The 15,972-nt window shown below is 47.6% G+C and overlaps 1 protein-coding gene across 1 annotated transcript in view; it reads right to left on the bottom strand.

Annotated features, from left to right (window-relative positions):
• The window catches only part of ltc4s (leukotriene C4 synthase), a 29,520-nt gene extending 17,114 nt beyond the window's left edge, over positions 1-12,406 (bottom strand). Inside the window, exon 1 of the mRNA XM_067995973.1 lies at positions 12,268-12,406. Within this exon, the coding sequence (XP_067852074.1) occupies positions 12,268-12,325 (58 nt within the window). The 5' untranslated portion in view covers positions 12,326-12,406. The remainder of the gene's footprint in view (positions 1-12,267) is intronic.
• Positions 12,407-15,972: the final 3,566 nt, after the last annotated feature.

Genomic DNA, 15,972 nt, shown 5'->3' with positions numbered 1-15,972 from the left:
GTACTGACCCTCCGACAGTGCAGCGCTCCCTCAGTACCGACCCTCCGACAGTGCAGCATTCCCTCAGTACTGACCCTCCGACAGTGCAGCGCTCCCTCAGTACCGACCCTCCGACAGTGCAGCGCTCCCTCAGTACCGACCCTCCGACAGTGCAGCATTCCCTCAGTACCGACCCTCCGACAGTGCAGCGCTCCCTCAGTACTGACCCTCCGACAGTGCAGCGCTCCCTCAGTACTGACCCTCCGACAGTGCAGCGCTCCCTCAGTACTGACCCTCCGACAGTGCAGCGCTCCCTCAGTACCGACCCTCCGACAGCGCAGCACTCCCTCAGTACCGACTCTCCGACAGTGCAGCGCTCCCTCAGTACCGACCCTCCGACAGTGCAGCACTCCCTCAGTACCGACCCTCCGACAGCGCAGCGCTCCCTCAGTACCGACCCTCCGACAGCGCAGCACTCCCTCAGTACTGACCCTCCGACAGTGCAGCACTCCCTCAGTACTGCACTGGGAGTGTCGGCCTAGATGTTGTGCTCAAGTCTCTGGAGTGGGGCTTGAACCCATGACCTTCTGACTCAGAGGCGAGAGTGCTGCCCACTGAGCCACGGCTGACACTTTTGAGGTTGAGGGAGGAATATTGACCAGGAATTCCTCACTGTTCATCAGATAGTGTCATGGGATATTTAAAGTGCACCTGATCTCCAAGAACAGGCAGGTGGGACTTCAGTTTAATGACTCATCCAAAGGCCTTCTACCTCAGAGGTGAGGGTACTACCCATTGAGCCAAAATTACACAAAATTGTTTAGGGACTCATAGAAAATGATGAAATCAAGACATTGACAATAATTTACTTTCTATTTTCCTGCGGAGAAAATTCTCTTTACTTACCTTAAATTTAATAGACTGTTTTAACTTAGTATAATTCAATATTAATTGAATTAAAGAAAGTCATAGAAATAAGAACATTTTTCATCATCAATCATCTTTGGGTTTTTATGTTCAATATTATCCTTGGATTCAGCATCACTGACCAGTCCCCTAATTGGACCTAATGTCCCTTATGTCCCTGAGTGCGCTCTTTCCTGCCCAATATCGAGGAGATTGCAGCAAGACCCAGGGGTTGAACAGAGAACCCATATCACTGGTGTCTGGCTCACTGGGATGTATTTCACATGCTGCTATAACTTAGGGAGGTGTTAGAACACAAGCTCCATCAGACTGGGTCTTGGGCTAAAAACCAAAAGGCACATTTATTGAACAGAAAAACAGACAGTACTCAGTTCAAACAGAACATTTAAAGTAATTGAAACATTACTCTTCTCCATGAAAGGTCAAAACAGCAAAGGCACCGTTCTTGCACTAGCTCCTCCCCTGCCACCCCCCCAAAGTAAAATTGACCCCTGAACCACCTGCATTATTCAAAGAAAATCAGGGGAGTTTCTCCTAATATTCATCCCTCAATCAACATCAGTAATGAAGAGATTATCTGATCATTATCACATTGCTGTTTGTGGGAGCTTGCTGTGTGCAAATTGGCTGCCGCGTTTCCCTACAGTACAACAGTGACTACACTTTAAAAAAGTACTTCATTGGCTGTAAAGCACTTTGGGACATCCTGAGGTCATGAAAGGTGCAAGTTCTTCTGATCTTCCTTTGAACCATCCCAGTCCTTACACTACTTTGATTAGCTCTGTATCCAACAGCCTCGGAGCGAATGATTCTTTGTTGCAACTCAAATGAAAATACAGCCCCAAGTTTCTTTGTTGGAAATATCCCAGAACAAAGGGCATTCTTCACAACTACAATTTAGATGGTCAAACATTCACAAGATTGAAAATGGTGTTGGCCCGTACAACTGGAGCTGTAAAGATGATCGCGTACTGTACGTGGCCCCATGGGGCTCTGTGGTTGAATGGAACGTAGAGTCTCATTGCCTGCAACACCCCGGTTGATCACTGACTCACCATCTGCATCCCCTTCCACCCTTACTCTCTGACCAGAGATAATATATACGCATTTCCAACCATGTCTCTCAAACAACGCTGGCTCTGCCGATCTGCTAAATAGCTCCCTTGATTTCACTTTGGGCGTTCCTCCAATTCTGGCCACTTGTCCATCCCCCAATTTCCTTCGCCCACCATTGGCGGCCGTGCCTTCAGCCGTCTTGGCCCCAAGCTGTGGAATTCCCTCCCTAAACCTCTACACCTAACTCTCCTCCTTTAAAAGGTGGGCGCTCCTTAAAAACTACCTCTTTGGCCAAGCTTTTGGTCACCTGTCCAACTATCTCCTTATAGGAACATAAGAAATAGGAGCAGGAGTAGGCCATACCGTCCCTCGAGCCTGCTCTGCCATCAGTAAGATCATGGCTGATCTTCGACCTCAACTCCACTTTCCCGTCCGATCCCCATATACCTTAGTGTCGAAATATCCATTGATCTCAGACTTAAATATACTCAAATATTCTCATCCACAGCCCGCTGGGGTAGAAAATTCCAAAAGATTCACAACCCTCTGAGTGAAGAAATTTTTCCTCACCTCAGTCCTAAATGGCCGACCCCTTATCCTGAGACTATGCCCCCTAGTTCTAGACTTTCCAGCCAGGGGAAACAGCCTCTCAGCATCTACCCTGTCGAGCCCCCACAGAATCTTATGTTTCAATGAGATCACCTCTCATGCTCTCTGGAGTTTAGAAGAATAGGCCCATTTTACTCAACCTCTCCTCATAGGATAACCCTCTCATCCCAGGAATTAATCTAATGAACCTCCATTGCACTGCCTCTAAAGCAAGCAAGTATATCCTTCCTTAGATAAGGAGACCAAAATTTATAAGGAAATGGCAGAGATGTTAAACAAATATTTTGTATCTGTCTTCACAGTAGAAGACACAAAAAACACACCGGAAATAGTGGGGAACCAAGGGTCTGCAACCATGTCTCAGTAATGGCTATAAGACCAAACCCACTTATCTCTATTTGTGCCATTAATTCATCTATCTTGTTACGAATGCTTCATGCATTGATATAGTGTCTTTAATTTTAACTTTTTACTATTTTTCCCTGTTGTGACCTTATTCACTAATGCCCTATTACCTTTGTTAAACTCTCTGTCCCTTCCTGACACACTCTGCTTGTTTTTATCCAAATCGCTACTTTGCTCTATAGTCTTGACTTTTCTCTTTACACTTATAAATTTACCTTTACCTGAACCCTCCCCCCCTCTTATTAGTTTAAAGCCCTGTCTACCACCCTAGTTATTCGATTCGCCAGGGCACTGGTGCCAGCCCGGTTTATGTGAAGCCCGTCCCAACGGAACAGCTCCCTCTTTCCCCAGTACTGGTGCCAGTGCCCCATGAATCGAAACCCGTCTCCAACACCAATCTTTCAGCCACACATTTAACTCTCTAATCTGTTTATCGCGATGCCAACTTGCGCGTGGTTCAGGTAGTAATCCAGAGATTATTATCTTTGAGGTTCTGCTTTTTAATTTAGACCCTCGCTCCTCAAACTCCCTCAGCAGAACCTCATTCCTGGTTCTACCTGTGTTGTTGGTTCCTACATGGACCCCGACAACTGGATCCTCCCCCTCATGCTCCAAGTTCTTCTCCAGCCGCGAGGAGATGTCCTTAACCCCAGCACCGGGCAGGAACACAGCCCTCAGGACTCCCGGTCACAGCTGCAGAGATCAGTATCTATCCCCCTGACTATACTGTCCCCTAACACTATCACTTTCCTTTTTGCTCCCCCCACTTGAATGGCCCCCTGTGTCACGGTGCCGTGGTCAGTTTGCCCATCCTCCCTGCAGTCTTTGTTCCCATCCACACAGGTAGCAAGTACCTCGTACCTGTCGAACAAGGTCAAAGGCTGAGGCTCCTCCATCGCTGCATCTAGGGTCCCCCTTACCTGCCTGACTCGCAGTCACATCCTCCTGTCCCTGACCACAGACCCAATCTAAACCACTCCCTAACCTGAGGGGTGTGACTACCTCCTGGATCAAAGTGTCCAGGTAACTCTCCCCCTCTCTGATGCATCGCAATGTCTGCCCCTCGGACTCCAGCCCAACAACTCTGAGCCGAAGTTCCTCGAGTTGCAGACACTTACTGCAGATGTGGTTCCCTGGGATCATGCTGCTCTCCACAAACTCCCACATCCTGCAGTTACAGCACCACCTGCACTGCCATCCCTATCTAACCCTGTTTTATTTATTGACTTAAAGTTTTTATGTAATGAATTCACTTGGTTTATTTAGTTATTTTTAAAATTAATATAGTATGTTATTAATTTAATAAAGTAATAGCAAGTTATAGGTTCCTTGTTCAAACCACTCCCCCGGCTTACAGTGCAAAAAAAATATTACCCACCAACCAGCTATCCTGATGTCACTCCTTCAAACTTCTACCTGTGTTTGAGTTGGTCTCAGCTTTATATCCCCGTCCTGCTCCCTCTCCTTTATATCCCCGTCCTGCTCTCGGTCACTGCTCCCTCTCCTTTATATCCCCGCCCTGCCCTCAGTCACTGCTCCCTCTCCTTTATATCCCCCACTCTGCTCTCGGTCACTGCTCCCTCTCCTTTATATCCCCCACCCTGCTCTCGGTCACTGCTCCCTCTCCTTTATATCCCCGCCCTGCCCTCAGTCACTGCTCCCTCTCCTTTATATCCCCACCCTGCTCTCGGTCACTGCTCCCTCTCCTTTATATCCCCGTCCTGCTCTCGGTCACTGCTCCCTCTCCTTTATATCCCCGTCCTGCTCTCGGTCACTGCTCCCTCTCCTTTATATCCCCCACTCTGCTCTCGGTCACTGCTCCCTCTCCTTTATATCCCCCACCCCGCTCTCGGTCACTGCTCCCTCTCCTTTATATCCCCGTCCTGCTCTCGGTCACTGCTCCCTCTCCTTTATATCCCCCACTCTGCTCTCGGTCACTGCTCCCTCTCCTTTATATCCCCCACCCTGCCCTCGGTCACTGCTCCCTCTCCTTTATATCCCCGTCCTGCTCTCGGTCACTGCTCCCTCTCCTTTATATCCCCGTCCTGCTCTCGGTCACTGCTCCCTCCCCTTTATATCCCCACCCTGCCCTGCTCTCGGTCACTGCTCCCTCTCCTTTATATCCCCGCCCTGCTCTCGGTCACTGCTCCCTCTCCTTTATATCCCCGCCCTGCTCTCGGTCACTGCTCCCTCTCCTTTATATCCCCGCTCTGCTCTCGGTCACTGCTCCCTCTCCTTTATATCCCCCACTCTGCTCTCGGTCACTGCTCCCTCTCCTTTATATCCCCCACTCTGCTCTCGGTCACTGCTCCCTCTCCTTTATATCCCCGCTCTGCTCTCGGTCACTGCTCCCTCTCCTTTATATCCCCACCCTGCTCTGCTCTCAGTCACTGGTCCCTCTCCTTTATATCCCCACCCTGCTCTCGGTCACTGCTCCCTCTCCTTTATATCCCCACCCTGCTCTGCTCTCAGTCACTGGTCCCTCTCCTTTATATCCCCACCCTGCTCTCGGTCACTGCTCCCTCTCCTTTATATCCCCGCCCTGCTCTCGGTCACTGCTCCCTCTCCTTTATATCCCCGCCCTGCCCCCAGTCACTGCTCCCTCTCCTTTATATCCCGACCCTGCTCTCAGTCATTAGTCCCTCTCCTTTATATCCCCGCCCTGCTCTCGGTCACTGCTCCCTCTCCTTTATATCCCCACTCTGCCCTCGGTCACTGCTCCCTCTCCTTTATATTCCTGCCCTGCTCTCGGTCACTGGTCCCTCTCCTACTGCTCTCGGGCCTCTGCTCCTTTTATCCCCAGTAACCACTAAAAACACTAACCAATGAACTAAATACTTACCAACTTACCTTCGGGGCATTTCCTTCCCTTGTTTTGATTCCTCCTGCCTCTCCCTTTTTTGCCCCACTCAGTCTTAGTCTATTGTTCTTTGGTTTAAATCATTTATCACCTCCTTCCCCCTCTGCACTTAATTCCCACACCCACCAAATTCCCAGTTGAATTTCCTCACTCTTGGCCCTTCACCCTCTGTCTTTCCGAGCCTCTGTGCTCGAGCTCTGTGCTTTTGCAAAGATCCTTGTACGATATACCTTTCTGACACATCCCTAGTTACAACTGGTTAGTCCACTTCCAGCCACAGTAAGTAACACCTCGTCAGGAATCTACCCACAGCTGATTGTCTGTTAACTACTAACTGCCAATGTTTGCAGCACTGACTTGCAGCTTTTAAAGTTAGTAAACTAAGTTCAATTTCAGTTTATGTAGCTCGGTGTAATTTTTGTCTGATAACGCTCCTGTGAAGCGCCCTGGGTTATTTTACCACGTTAAGGGTGCTATATAAATGCAAATTGTTGTTGTTTGAAGCCAGGCCCCTCACAGTCTCCCATGCCTCAAATACAACACCCAATTTGGCCACCTCAAATCAGAAAGCCACAGGCTCAAGTGAGCTAGGCATGAGACTGGCCTTGTTGTCCATCACCAGATCTGGCTTGACCACTTATCACCTCTGCCACCGAATTCTCCAACTACTTCAGTGCCTTCCTGGGCACGAGGCAATCCCAAACTCTTCTGCATCACAAACCACCGCCATTGACCTCCCTCCCCTGTCCCATCCATCCTCAGCACTGATGGCAGACATGAGAAATTCTTCATCTCCAAAACTGAGGCTAGTCCCTCAACTGCCTCAGCTTCCTGCTGCTCCACCATTTCCCTCCGGAATGACCTAACTCTAATTTTATTATGTCCCTTCATTCTTGATTTCCCCCACCAGAGGAAATAGTTTTACAGAGAATGTGCAGCACAGAAACAGGCCATTCGGCCCAACAGGTCTATGCCGGTGTTTATGCTCCACACGAGTCTCCTCCTTCCCTACTTCATCTCACCCTATTAGCATATCCTTCTATTCCTTTCTCCCTCATGTGTTTATCTAGCTTCCCCTTAATGCATCTACACTATTCGCCTCAACTATAACATGTGGTAACGAGTTCCACATTCTCACCACTCTCTGGGTAAACAAGTTTCTCCTGAATTCTCTATTGGATTTATTAGCGACTATTTTATATTGATGGCCCCTAGTTCTGGTCTCCCCCGGAAGTGGAAGCATCTGGCCTTAGTCTACCCTATCAAACCCTTTCATAATCTTAAAGACCTCGATCAGGTCACCCCTCAGCCTTCTCTTTTTTAGTGACAAGAGCCCCAGCCTGTTCAATCTTTCCTGATAAGTATAACCTCTCAGTTCTGATGTCATCCTAGTAAATCTTTTTTTGCACCCTCTCCAGTGCCTCTATATCCTTTTCATAATATGGAGACTAGAACTGTTCACAATACTCCAAGTGTGGTCTAAGCAAGGTTCTATATAAGTTTAACATAACTTCTCTGCTTTTCAATTCTATCCCTCTAGAAATGAACCCCAGTGTTTGATTTACTTTTAGTGATTTGTGTATCTGTTCCCCCAGATCCCTCTGCTCCTCTATCCCATTTAGACTCTTATTATCCAAGCAGTGTGTGGCCTCCTTATTCTTCCTACCAAAATGTACCACCTCACACTTATCTATATTGAAATTCATTTGTCAATTACACGACCATTCTGCAAGTTTATTAACGTCTTTTTGGCACAGGCCTCCTCAGTATTAACTACACCTCCAAAATTTTGAAATTGTACTTCCGATTCACAAGTCCAAATTGTTTACGCAAATGGTGAACAACAGTTTTTCCGGCAACAATCCTTGTGGAACACCACTTCCCACCTTTTGCCAATCGAAGTAACCCCTACTCTCTGTTTTCTGTTTTGTAGCCAGCTTGCTATCCATTCTGCTACCTGTCCCCTGACTCCACACGCTCTGACCTTAGTTACTAAGGCCTTTTGAAGGTGTTTTGAAAATCCAAATATATTCATAGCATCATAGTAGGTACAGCACAGGAGGCCATTCAGCCCATTGAGCCTGTGCCGGCTCTTTGAAAGAGCTATTCACTTAGTCCCGCTCCCCTGCTCTTTCCCCATCACCCAGTAAATTTTTTGCCCTTCAAGTATTTATCCAATTCGCTTTTCAAAATTACTACTGAATCTGCTTCCACCGCCCTTTCAGGCAGCGCATTCCAGATTGTTACAACTCACTGCATAAAAAAACGCTTCCTCATGTCGCCTCTGGTTCTTTTGCTGATCACTTCAAATCTGTGTCCTCTGGTTACCGACCCTTCTGCCATGGGAAACAGTTTCTCCTTATTTACTCTGTCAAAACCATTCATGATTTTGAACACCTCCTATCAACTCTTTCTGTCTCTGTTCCAAGGAGAACCACCCAGCCTCTCCACATAACTAAAGTCCCTCATCCCTGGTACCATTCTAGTAAATCTCTTCTGCACCCTCTCTAAGGCCTTCACATCCATCCTAAAGTGCGGTGCCCAGAATTGGACACAGTACTCTAGCTGAGGCCAAACCAGTTTTTTATAAATGTTCTGCATAACTTCCTTGCTTTTGTACTCTATGCCTCTGTTTATAAAGCCCAGGGTCCCATTTGCTTTTTTAACTGGTTTCTCAACTTGTCCTGCAACCTTCAAAGATTTGTGTACATACACACCCAGGGCTCTCCGTTCCTGCACTCCCTTTAAAATTGTACCATTTAGGTTATATTGCCTCTCCTCATTCTTCCTACCAAAATGTGGTATATATTAATAATTTGGACTTGAATGTGGGGGGGGCTAGATCAAGCCACTGTCCCTTTAATCCCATGGGTTTTAATTTTGCTAACAAGTCTATTATGTGGTACTTTGACAAATGCCTTTAGAAAGTCCATATACAAAACGTCAACCACAGTACCCTCATCAACCCTCTCCGTTACTTCATCAACGAACTCAATCAAGTTAGTCAAACACAATTTCCCTTTAACAGATCAGCGCTGACTTTCATTTATTAGCCCGTACTTTTCCACATGCCAATTAATTTTGTCCCAGGACATCTATTTATTGCATTACCCTTCTCTATCCTGTTTTTTCTTCAAAGAATTAAATAAATTTGGTCAAGCATGACCTTTCCTTCTGAAATCCGTGCTGACTATTCTTTATTATATTTTTGGTTTCTAAATGTTTTTCTATTACATCTTTGAGTAAAGATTGCATTATCTTTCCTACCACCGACATTAAGCTAATTGGTCTATAGTTCCCTGGACTGGTTCTATCTCCCTTTTTAAATATGGGAATCACATTAGCTATTCGCCAGTCCTCTGGCACTATTCCCTTTTCTAATGAATTGTTATATATATGTAATAGTGCCTCTGCTATCTCTTCCCTAACTTCTTTTAGTATTCACTGATGCAATCCATCTCCGGACCAGGGGTTTTATCCTCTCTAAGTTTGATTAGTTTATCAATTATTTCTCCCCTTTCTATCCTAAATGTCTTTATATCTTTTTTGATCACTTCTTCTAATGTCCTGCCCACCATGTTAGTCTCCCTTGTAAATACTGAGGCAAAGTAATTATTTAATATTTCAGCCATTTTGCTGTCGTTACCTGTGAGTTTACCATGTTTATCCCTTAGTGGCCCTATCCCTATCCTGATTTTTCTTTTGTTATTTATGTATCTGTAGAATACTTCACCATTTCTTTTTATATTCTTTGATAATTTAACTTCGTAGTTTCTCTCTGCCTTCCTAATCGTTTTTGACTTCTTTCCTAACCTTTTCGTATTCCCTTTTGTCATCCTCTCCTTTATTGTCTATGTACTTACTTAGTGTATGCCTTTTTCTTCAGTTTCAATTTTGCCCTTATTTCTTTATTCATCCCTGGTGTATCATTACTCCCCAGTGTCCTGCCCGATATTTATCCCTCAATGTTGGTGTTCAGAGAGATTTGGATGTCCTCGTACAAGAAACACAAAAAGTTAGTATGCAGGTACAGCAGGCAATTAGGGAGGCAAATGGCATGTTGGCCTTTATTGCAAGGGGGTTGGAGTACAAGAGTAAGGCAGTCTTACTACAATTGTACAGGGCTTTGGTGAGACCTCATCTGGTGTACTATGTACAGTTTTGGTCTCCTTATCTAAGGAAGAATATACTTGCCTTAGAGGGGGTGCAATGAAGGTTCACTACATTAATTCCTGGGATGAGAGGGTTGTCCTATGAGGAGAGATTGAGTTTAGAGGAATGAGAAGTGATCTTATTGAAACATAAAAGATTCTGAGGGGGCTTGACAGGGTAGATGCCGAGAGGTTGTTTCCCCTGCCTGGAGAGTCTAGTCGCAGGATAAGGGCTCGGCCATTTAAGACTGAGACGAGGAGGAATTTCTTCACTCAGAGGGTTGTGAATCTTTGGAATTCTCTATCCCAGAGGGCTGTGGACGCTGCGTCGTTAAGTATATTCAAGGCCGAGATAGATAAACTTTTGGACTCGAGGGAAATCAAGGGATATGGGGATCGGGCAGGAAAGTGAAGTTGAGGTCGAAGGTTAGCCATGATCTGATTGATTGGCGGAGCAGGCTCGAGGGGCCGTATGGCCTACTGCTCCTTATGTTCTCAACCAATTTCACTAAAAACAGAAAACTGGTCATTTATTTCATTGCTGTTTGTGGGATCTTGCTGTGTGCAAATTGACTGCCGCGTTTCCTACATTACAACAGTGATTACACTTCAAAAAAAAAAGTACTTCATTGGCTGTAAAGCGCTTTGGGATGTCCGGAGATTGTGAAAGGTGCTGGATAAATGCATGTCGTTTCTTTCTTATAACCTCACTCACCTCTACACACCCACTCATTCTCCAGGAGTCACCGGGGATGCCATCAGAAGTTGCCAGCTTAATTAAACAGACATCACAAATATAACAAGTGGTTTTTTTTTCTAAAGCAACGTCTAATTTAAGTAAAGATTGCTTTGCAGGCCAGTGAGGCACTGAACCAAGATCCCATTTACTTAACGGTCTGTTGCAATAATGACTTAATAAACATTCAGTTCCCATTCCGCACATACTTAACATGGATTGACCTTGCCTTCAGCACAGAATTAATTAACCGCCACGCATCCTTACTCAAAACTTCATTTTTGTCCTTAGTTTAGTTGATTGCAGCCAAGTATAATTGGAAATATTTCTCGCCGCCTCCTTAAAACCTACCTCTTTGGCCAAGCTTTTGGTCACCTGTCCGAATATCTCTTTATGTTGCTCGGTGTCAATTTTTTGTTTGATAATCGCTCCTGTGAAACGACTTGGGACGTTTTTACTATGTTAAAGGCTCTAAATAAATGCAAGTTGTTATTGTACAGCCACGTAAGAGCAGATAGAGGGACGATCGGTACAGTCACAGAGGTATCGTGTGGGACGCCGATGGGGAGTATACGAAACAAGTGGGACACGTCTCTAAAATCTGGGGATGCAGGGGCACCCCACACTGTAGGGAGTGGTTTGCTCCCTGAAATTGCTGCGTTCCCGTTTGGTTTGTTTGCCCTGGATTTGCACGCCCGACTCGGGGTGCAGGACAAATAAACCAGAAAAATCAGTGAGCTGCTGATGCAAAATAAACATTAAAACCACATCCCTTTCCAGTTCTTCCCTCCATTCCCTGCTCCTCCTCTCCTGATGGCGCTGACTCAAGTTACCGTGAGCCCCAGGCACCCTCCAGTAACCCCCCATTCCAGTGACCACTCCTCATGTGCGATGCGAGGTTACCGAATGTGTTGGTAGACTATTGGACCGTGGGGGTCATCACAGCCGTGCCCAGTCCTGTGCTCGCCTCAAGTCCACATCCGCTGGCTGATTTATTTTCCGTAGAAAAGATACAGCACAGAAGGGGGCCATTCGGCCCATCGTGTGCGTGCCGGCTCGAAGAAGGAGCCCATTCTAATCCCACCTTCCAGCACCCGGTCCGTAGCCCTGCAGCTTACAGCACTTTAGGTGCAGGTCCAGGTACTTTTTAAAAGAGTCGAGGGTCCCTTTTCGGGCAGCGAATTCCGTACACCCACCACCCTCACCATGGGGAACCACCATACCATCTAAACCAACATCTACCAGGGGCAGGTCATTGAGACTGGCAGATGAATTATGCATATTGAAACCAGTGTGCCAGCGAATCCACTAAACCAACCACTTTTAAGCCATTAACAGGCAAGGAAGGGGGTGGGATAAGGGTTAACGGATCAGCTCTCCCATTCAGCTGCGATACACCAACATCTGCACCGTTCGCTCAGCCCGAAGACCAGCTGAAACCAGGCGACAGAAATAAAACAAAATCCCGATTCCGTTGCACGTGCAAATTACATTAAATTTACAGCAATAAATATGCAGTGTTAATGAGCTGTTACCGACTCTACCTTGCTCTAAAACTCCGAATATTGTGATCAATGCCAACAGCGCAAAATCGTCCAACATTCTTCCAACTTGCTCCCGGGAGGAGGCTGCACCGCTCACTCACTCGGAGGTCACCAATTCACAGGCTTTTTTTTGCTACTTCCCAAATTACAGAGAGGGAGGAGTTGGAGACTTGCGGTGCAGCGTCAGAGGTAGAAACACACAGCCCATCAAATTCACAGCTCTCCCTCTCAAACTAAATGAAACTGCCCCAAACTCCCTGACTGACTGTCAGTGAAGGTGGCTTTGGAAATCAATCAGAAAAGTTATGGAGGTTTTTCTTGAAGAGGAAACGAACGTGGTCTCGGAATCCAGGCTCATGGCAGGGTCTGAGTTCAAATCAAGAGGCTCTGTATGGGGGAGTCCCTGCAAATACTGACACACACACTCCCCCCAGGGACCCCCTGTAAATACTGACACACTCTCCCCCGGGGACCCCCTGTAAATACTGACACACACACTCCCCCCAGGGACCCCCTGTAAATACTGACACACTCTCCCCCGGGGACCCCCTGTAAATACTGACACACACACTCCCCCCAGGGACCCCCTGTAAATACTGACACACTCTCCCCCGGGGACCCCCTGCAGATACTGATACATCACCGAGACCCCCTGCAAATACTGACACTCTCTCCCGCGGGGACCCCCTGTAAATACTGACACACCCCCAGGGATCCCCTGTAAATACTGACACACACTCCCAGGGGCTCCCTGCAGATACTGACACACTCCCCCGGGGACTCCCTGCAGATACTGACACACAGGGTACGGTAGCATAGTGGTTATGTTACTGGGCTAGTAATCCAGAGGCCTGGACTAAAATCCAGAGTAATGAGTTCTAATCCCGCCACGGCAGCTGGCGAATTTAAATTCAATTAATTAATTAAATTCAATTAATTAAATAAAAATCTGGAATTAAAATACTAGTATCAGTGATGATGACCATGAAACTACTGGATTGTCGTAAAAACCCATCTGGTTCACTAATGTCCTTTAGGGAAGGAAACCTGCCGTCCTTACCCGGTCTGGCCTACATGTGACTCCAGACCCACAGCAATGTGGTTGATTCTTAATTGCCCTCTGAAATGGCCGAGCAAGCCACTCAGTTGTAAAATCTCGCTACGAAAAGTCATAATAAGAATAAAACCGGACGGACCACCCGGCATCGGACCACGAGGCACCGGACACGACAACGGCAAAACACCAAGCCCAGTCGACCCTGCAAGGTCCTCCTTACTACTAACATCTGGGGACTTGTGCCAAAATTGGGAGAGCTGTCCCACAGACTAGTCAAGCAACAGCCTGACATAGCCATACTCACAGAATCATATCTTTCAGCCAACGTCCCAGACTCTTCCATCACCATCCCTGGGTATGTCCTGTCCCACTGGCAGGACAGACCCACCAGAGGTGGCGGTACAGTGATATACAGTCAGGAGGGAGTGGCCCTGGGAGTCCTCAACATTGACTCTGGACCCCATGAAATCTCATGGCATCAGGTCAAACATGGGCAAGGAAACCTCCTGCTGATTACCACCTCCCGTCCTCCCTCAGCTGATGAATCAGTCCTCCTCCATGTTGAGCACCACTTGGAGGAAGCACTGAGGGCAGCAAGGGCACAGAATGTACTCTGGGTGGGGGACTTCAATGTCCATCACCAAGAGTGGCTCGGTAGCACCGCTGCTGGCCGAGTCCTGAAGGACATAGCTGCCAGACTGGGTCTGCGGCAGGTGGTGAGCGAACCAACACGAGGGAAAAACTTACTTGACCTTGTCCTCACCAATCTCCCTGTCGCAAATGCATCTGTCCATGACAGTATTGGTAGGAGTGACCACCGCACAGTCCTCGTGGAGATGAAGTCCCGTCTTCGCACTGAGGACACCATCCAACGTGTTGTGTGGCACTACCACCGTGCTAAATGGGATAGATTCAGAACGGATCTAGCAGCTCAAAATTGGGCATCCATGAGGCACTGTGGGCCATCAGCAGCAGCAGAATTGTATTCCAGCACAATATGTAACCTCATGGCCCGGCATATTCCTCACTCTACCATTACCAACAAGCCAGGGGATCAACCCTGGTTCAATGAGGAGTGTAGAAGAGCATGCCAGGAGCAGCACCAGGCGTACCTAAAAATGAGGTACCAACCTGGTGAAGCTACAACTCAGGACTACATGCATGCTAAACAGCGGAAGCAACATGCTATAGACAGAGCTAAGCGATTCCACAACCAACGGATCAGATCAAAGCTCTGCAGTCCTGCCACATCCAGTCGTGAATGGTGGTGGACAATTAAACAACTAACGGGAGGAGGAGGCTCTGCAAACATCCCCATTCTCAATGATGGCGGAGTCCAGCACGTGAGTGCAAAAGACAAGGCTGAAGCGTTTGCAACCATCTTCAGCCAGAAGTGCCGAGTGGATGATCCATCTCAGCCTCCTCCCGATATCCCCACCATCACGGAAGCCAGTCTTCGGCCAATTCGATTCACTCCACGTGATATCAAGAAACGGCTGAGTGCACTGGATACAGCAAAGGCTATGGGCCCCGACAACATCCCAGCTGTAGTGCTGAAGACTTGTGCTCCAGAACTAGCTGCGCCTCTAGCCAAGCTGTTCCAGTACAGCTACAACACTGGCATTTACCCGACAATGTGGAAAATTGCCCAGGTATGTCCTGTCCACAAAAAGCAGGACAAATCCAATCCGGCCAATTACCGCCCCATCAGTCTACTCTCAATCATCAGCAAAGTGATGGAAGGTGTCGTCGACAGTGCTATCAAGCGGCACTTACTCACCAATAACCTGCTCACCGATGCTCAGTTTGGGTTCCGCCAGGACCACTCGGCTCCAGACCTCATTACAGCCTTGGTCCAAACATGGACAAAAGAGCTGAATTCCAGAGGTGAGGTGAGAGTGACTGCCCTTGACATCAAGGCAGCATTTGACCGAGTGTGGCACCAAGGAGCCCGAGTAAAATTGAAGTCAATGGGAATCAGGGGGAAAACTCTCCAGTGGCTGGAGTCATACCTAGCACAAAGGAAGATGGTAGTGGTTGTTGGAGGCCAATCATCTCAGCCCCAGGGCATTGCTGCAGGAGTTCCTCAGGGCAGTGTCCTAGGCCCAACCATCTTCAGCTGCTTCATCAATGACCTTCCCTCCATCATAAGGTCAGAAATGGGGATGTTCGCTGATGACTGCACAGTGTTCAGTTCCATTCGCAACCCCTCAGATAATGAAGCAGTCCGAGCCCGCATGCAGCAAGACCTGGACAACATCCAGGCTTGGGCTCATAAGTGGCAAGTAACATTCGCGCCAGATAAGTGCCAGGCAATGACCACCTCCCCTTGACATTCAACGGCATTACCATCGCCGAATCCCCCACCATCAACATCCTGGGGGTCACCATTGACCAGAAACTGAACTGGACCAGCCATATAAATACTGTGGCTACGAGAGCAGGTCAGAGGCTGGGTGTTCTGCGGCGAGTGACTCACCTCCTGACTCCCCAAAGCCTTTCCACCATCTCCAAGGCACAAGTCAGGAGTGTGATGGAATACTCTCCACTTGCCTGGATGAGTGCAGCTCCAACAACACTCAAGAAGCTCGACACCATCCAAGATAAAGCAGCCCGCTTGATTGGCACCCCATCCATCACCCTAAACA

The sequence above is a fragment of the Heptranchias perlo genome, chromosome 14 (genome assembly GCF_035084215.1).
Source record: "Heptranchias perlo isolate sHepPer1 chromosome 14, sHepPer1.hap1, whole genome shotgun sequence".
NCBI lineage: Eukaryota > Metazoa > Chordata > Chondrichthyes > Hexanchiformes > Hexanchidae > Heptranchias > Heptranchias perlo.
Note: the sequence above shows the minus strand (reverse complement) of the source record. Positions and strands in the feature narration are given on the sequence as shown.